This window comes from Candoia aspera, chromosome 2 (genome assembly GCF_035149785.1).
Source record: "Candoia aspera isolate rCanAsp1 chromosome 2, rCanAsp1.hap2, whole genome shotgun sequence".
NCBI lineage: Eukaryota > Metazoa > Chordata > Lepidosauria > Squamata > Boidae > Candoia > Candoia aspera.
The window spans coordinates 100,885,841-100,891,840 of NC_086154.1; the positions used below are offsets into that span (position 1 = coordinate 100,885,841).

The 6,000-nt window shown below is 40.1% G+C and overlaps 1 protein-coding gene across 2 annotated transcripts in view; it reads right to left on the minus strand.

The window, feature by feature from the left end:
- Positions 1–5,711, minus strand: part of MYH10 (myosin heavy chain 10) — a 93,361-nt gene extending 87,650 nt beyond the window's left edge. For both annotated transcript variants that reach the window (XM_063292586.1, XM_063292585.1), the window contains exons 1-2: positions 5,620–5,711; positions 1,306–1,678 (exon numbers count right to left, since the gene is read on the minus strand). In XM_063292586.1, coding sequence (XP_063148656.1) covers positions 1,306–1,650 — 345 coding nt within the window. In that variant the 5' untranslated portion in view covers positions 1,651–1,678; positions 5,620–5,711. The remainder of the gene's footprint in view (positions 1–1,305; positions 1,679–5,619) is intronic.
- Between the last annotated feature and the right edge of the window lie 289 nt (positions 5,712–6,000).

The following is a 6,000-nucleotide window of genomic DNA, read 5'->3' on the forward strand; positions in this document are numbered from 1 at the left end:
GGGTCCAATAGCCTGTAGCAAATAGTTTGGCAGAAGTTCTTGGGGGTCAGGTGGCATATAAATTTAATAAATAAAGTGTTGTCCCACTGATAGGCTGTTAAAAGTTCATGGTATGGCCACATTTTGAATACCATATATCGTTTTGATCAACATAGTTCAGAATGGATTTTGCTGAACTAGATAAGGTACAGAAAAGTGCATCGAAGGAGTAAGAAATATCCCAGGAGAATGAATTTTTAGGTTAAAAATGCAAGCCATTATAAACATTTATAAAATAATGTTTGGCATGGAAAAAGTTAAGAGTGAAAGTTTCCTCCTTCTGGACAATCCATTTAACCCAATGGATCTTACCTCCAATGTTAAAGGCAATATATATGTCCAAACCAGGTGCCACAAAGGTACACAAGAGGAGGCTAGGCTACATAAACCTTTGATCCAATCCAAACACCACTGTTATAACTTTGCAGCAATTATGTTTAATTGGGTGCAAATGCTTCTGCCAACTACTGCTTATCTAATTCAGCAGGTTAACAAACACTTTCTAGTAGCTTCAGAAATCAGAAATGTAGCACACTGACAAGTAGAGAGGACCATTTTCAGGGATGCAGAAGTATGGACTTGGTTACAAGTACAACTAGTATTTGTAACCAAGTAGATTCAGTAGCTACTTGGTTACAAGTACTAGTTCACGGTCTAAAGAAAGTACTATGTTTTTAACTCTTACACCTGCATCTCCTAACGTTCTAGATTCAGTTTACTCATGGAGTTGCATTTCTAGAAACACCGTATTAGCCTTGTGATGAACTATACACCAACTTACTAGAAATAAAATATACTTTGCTGAAAATCATCAAACAATCACTTCTGAGCTTTTAAACAGTGAAGATTAAAGTTATAAAGATAAAACTGATTAGTATACATATTTAGCATTGAGATTAAAATGAAAAATGAAAAGGACTGGTGAATTAAGTTATTTCCTTAGCACCAAAAAGACAACAGAGTAGATAATGCGGGTGTACTCTGGGAAAGACATACCATGACTGGGGAACTATTTAGAAGTCCTATTCCCAAATAGCCAAGCACTGTACTTCAGCAGGTGGGACAATTAAATATCTCAAAGGCCAGAGAAATAGTAAGTAAGACATAGTTTGGTGAACAGAATTAAAATCATAGTATTAATAAAGTAGTAAAAACTCAAGCTTACACTTTAAAATCTGTTAGTCTAAAGACTAAAGCATTTAAACATTTCAACCAATAAATTTGATTTTTTGGCCAATTCATGTCAGCTAACTGATTACTACTTACATAAATGAGCCCAGAATAGTATCGGTCCTTCAAATTATGAAGAACAGAGGCTTCATTTAAGCAGGTCAATTCTGCCATGTCTTCTACTTTAGAAAATTTGGGAGGATTCATTTTTTGAATATCATCTTTGTTGACAACTGCTTTCTTTCCATTCTCAGCAAGTTCAACCAACACTTCATCTCCCCTCTCTTCTTTGATGCTGGCAGCTTCAAAGCCATGGCGTTCTGATGGAATCCAGACTAATTTTTTAGCAGTCCAGTCAGCCTGGGTAGCAGGGTTGTAGATTACTGCTCTGTCCACAAAGAGGTACCTCTCAGGGTCTTCTTGCAAAGTCCTCTGAGCCATTTTTAGAGAACTAGCCCGCAATAGGAACCTAGTAAATATAAAAGGAAAAGTATTAGTTACTAGTAACCAATAAACACCAACTATTTAGGATAAGAAGGTTGGACTAGGGCCTGGGAGACCAGATTCAAACATTCACTCAGCCATGAATCTTCCTGGGTAACTTTTGGTCTATCATCATTTTGCAGTGCAACATCTTAAAGGGTTACTCTGAGGACAAATTTGGAAGAGGAATATGGCACATCACCTTGAGAACTTACAACAAAAACAAGGATGGAGTGGCATTAGGTAGTTAATCCTGAGATTGAAATTTAATTGCTCTAAATTAAAATTTAGAGGAATCTAGACAATTCTAATGATTATGGAATAAAAACAGGCTACAGATAAAGTTTCAGAGCCTAATCTATAACTGTTTCCCAACTGCCTTGGACATTGTTGTCAGTGTATAAACATGCCAATCCTATACCTGTTTCCCTAAACTCTAATCTCAGTTGTGTTCAACCATGCTTAATCTCATCTAAAGGCACAAATGATTGCATCTTCTACATCAAAGTAACCCAATAAAGAATAACTGTTTCTGTATAGAATTTTACAAGAAATACATTTTCTATTAAGCAATTTGCACTTACTGTGAGGAAAAAATAGTGAAATTATTTTAGCTACTTGGCCAATTATAATTATAATGCCCATTGAGAGCCCTAGAATACTTATTATAATGCACATCATCAATAAGAGTAGATTCACAACTGTTAGTTTCTGAATTCTACGAACATCTACAATTAAGTGGGCCCACATGATAGACCTAACATCTTTCCAGGAACAAGGCAATGAAGCTGGAGTATGACAAAAAGTACTACATACAGTACCTGTCCAATATCTAACTGAGAAACAGAGGAGGATGGAGTATTAGGTATATTCACCACCTTGAGTTATTCATAAAATAAAGGCAGGATAGAAAATAAAATAATAAAAATAAATAAAAATACCCTTGCCTTTGGAGAGAACTAGAGGATGAGAGTCTTGCAGTTTCTGAAGAAGACTGTCACTTACCAGTATATGCCAGAAGAAATTCTTAACTTATAGCCCAGGACAATTAAAAATTCTTTAAAGAAAGTTTAAAAATGGGAAGTAGGATGCACTCTCCAATATTGCCAGAATCACTCAGGACAGTAGTAGGATGGAATTTTATTCTGTAGTATTTGTATTTATTCCTTTTTTCCAGTTTGCCTGCCCCAACTAGTGCAGATATTTTTGTTCTGCTTAAAGCTATGCCTTGAATGCAATGAAAAATATGTAAGAATATTAGAACCTCATTCTTCGGGATCTGATTAACGGTCTTTATGGTGACATAAAATGTGTATTCGCAAATATGGTTGCAATTTAATGTATACAGAAAGAAGTCTGTAGCATAAAAGGCAATACTTTTGAAGAGAAAAATATTGACAAGAGTATTTGGCAAGTATTTAAAGTCTTGCAAATATATATTTCCAGGTTAAAAATGCATTCCAGTAAGGTATCATCTCAAGTAGAGTAAATCATAAGAATTCAACTCCTCTGTTAAATTAGTTGTAAAGTAAAGCATACTTTCTGCCATAGCATATATAAAAGGGCATTTACTATTAGGATATCAACTTCATCAAGTCTTTACAACTAGCAACAGCAATATGCTCAGGGATTTAATTAGTCTCTGAACAGTGCCCTCCATGACAAGAAACTATTGGTTACAGCCTAAGTCATTTTTTAAAAAAAATCTAAACTTAACAAAAATATTTCTCTCATTGGGTCACAAACTGTTTTATCCATCCTAGTTGCAAAAAAACCCCATAGCTGCTCAAGTTGAAATAAGAAAATTTTCCTTGTGAAAGATAAATTACATCACAGCTATGAATCTTATAATTATGCTTCATTGGGAAAATGCTATATACAGCAGTTTGCCAAGCTATTATTGTCACACAAAATAATTTTACTATAAGAAATATGCATGATAAATTATTAACTTTTATACTGCAAGTTGTTCAAAACAATATTCATTTTACAGCTTCTAAACACTTGAATATGTAGATTAGCTGTTCCAGTAGTATTTTCTACAACTTTTTTTAGAAGACAAAACCTGGTACAGACATTCAGATATTACTTGGATGATTATAATATGGCAAGGCAGTCATCATCCTGCCAGAATTAATTTTACCCATCAGCCTATCTTTAAAAATCAAGATAGTGAAGCAATTCTAAACACCTGTAATGATAGCAGATTCTCCCACATATGGGATATTTTAAGAACTATGCATTTAAATGGCCACCCTCTGTCAAATAAGCATTCAGTGTATTACAGTATCTACGCTGACATGCTATCCTGATAATTAAAGCTTAACAGATATAAAGCAAGCATGAAGTCATTCATTCCACCAGAGGGCCATAAAGCAGTCTGCTTCCCTTCTTTCAGACTACAGCAGCTAAATTCACATTATTAGAGCATGGGTTGGCAACAGAAAGCACAGCTAAACCAGTATGGAGTTTTTGAAGAAACTGTTCACAGAGTAGAAGCCAAGGAAGGGAAATAACATGTGTGAAGTTTTTTTCCTCCAACTAAATACAGTACCTCAGTCAGTAGCAAGAAACAAGAGGCACTTGCTCTATAGACAGCCTATATGCAAACTAACCTGGAACCAAGGTAAAATCTTCAAGACATAAGGGCCTCTACAGCATCATCCTTTCCCTCAGAATGTATATCTCATACATATAATTGTCTAGCAGATGTTTGCTATTATAACAGTTCCTTATCTACTTCCTTATCTATCTCCAAGTGTTATTTTAATGCAAGGGAGCTGAGTCCCAGAGTGCTAGATCTACACTATAAAATCACATAAACAGCATCGTTGAGAAAAATGTATGGGCCCACCATTAAGATCTGGAAGAGTATAGTTAGTTGGTTTCATTTTTTTAACATTCCGCTAAATTACCTCATTTTCTTTACTTTATGCACATTGGTCCTGAGGGAACCTGCATTTAATTAGACATTTTCCTAATTAAAGAAAGATCATTTACCAAGGTGCATTTTTCATTTCACATTCTCAAAGAGAAGCAATTGGAATGCAAAAAATGCAATGCTAACAATATTGAGAAGCCCTTCCTACCCACTGCAACAACATGCAGCATCCACATATACCCAGAGATCCCATATGGAAGGAGAGAACAATGCTATGACAACTGGTCAAAAGGTTAACATTCACCTCACGGTTTGAGAGGAACTGGCCAGTAGACCCGGTGCAATCGCCAACTTTGAAACCAGTTCTAACCCAAGTGAAAGACAAGAGAATACTGCAGTCGGGCGACAACTTCCAATGTTCATGCAAGAGAAGAACCTTAATAGAAAATGCCAACATCTTCCTACGGCAGGCAGATGATCGCTGCGAGGATGGGGACCAACAAGCAAAGCAGATCCTGGAGATCCCCCACATAAGGCTCGGAATCGGCGAGCGGCAGCTCCACAGCACACTGTCACGGGGTCATATTATACCCTCCTTCCCAGGCAAGTCAAAAGGGCGTCTCTCCTTCCTTCGCTCGCCCCCTCCCCATTCATCGGACAACCTCACCCCTTAAACAAAGAGACACGTGCGCTTTGCTGTTACCCGGCCACAGGACCCTCAGCTAGACCACGTCTAGACGCGTATCTCTGCGAGCAGCGGCAGAAAAGGAGATCGTATCAGCGCCATTCAGCCCATCGCCCAGGCAAAGGAGGAGCCCCTCCTTTCACGCGTCTCGCAGGACGCTCCGAAGCGGGGGAGAGGACGAACGGGGCGCAGGAGGAACAGGTGGAGAATATGGCCGAGGGTCCGGGAGACCCCAGCCCGAACCGAGGCCCCACGATCCTCCTTCCCTCTGGCCGCCCACCCGTCTTCCTCCGCAGACAAGGCGGGAAATGATGGGAAGGGGGGCGCGGAGGCAAAGCCCCCGCCTCTTTCCGCGGCTCACCTGAATCCAGCGAGCGCACCCGCTCCGATAAACCGCCCCACCGGTGCTGCTCGGCGCAGAGCCGCTTTCCCCAGCGCGCGCTCGAACTGGGTCCGCACTAGCCGCCCCGCCCCCGCTCGCGGCGCCTTTAGCGCCACACCGAGCACGCCCCGCTGGTCCCGCCTTCCCCGCCCCAAATCCCTGCCAGGCTTCCACTGGTCTCCCAGCCGACCCATCGGGCTCCACTCTCTACACCTATTGGCCCCTTTACCGCTCCGCCCCAAGCCAGCCTCATAGCAACCTTCTCAAGCTTCGCCGCCGAAATCGCCTCCTTCTCTTTTGCCGTCCCAGCAGGGATTGCGATTGGCCGGCTGCGCCTGCCTGTCTAGCGATAGCTCTTCT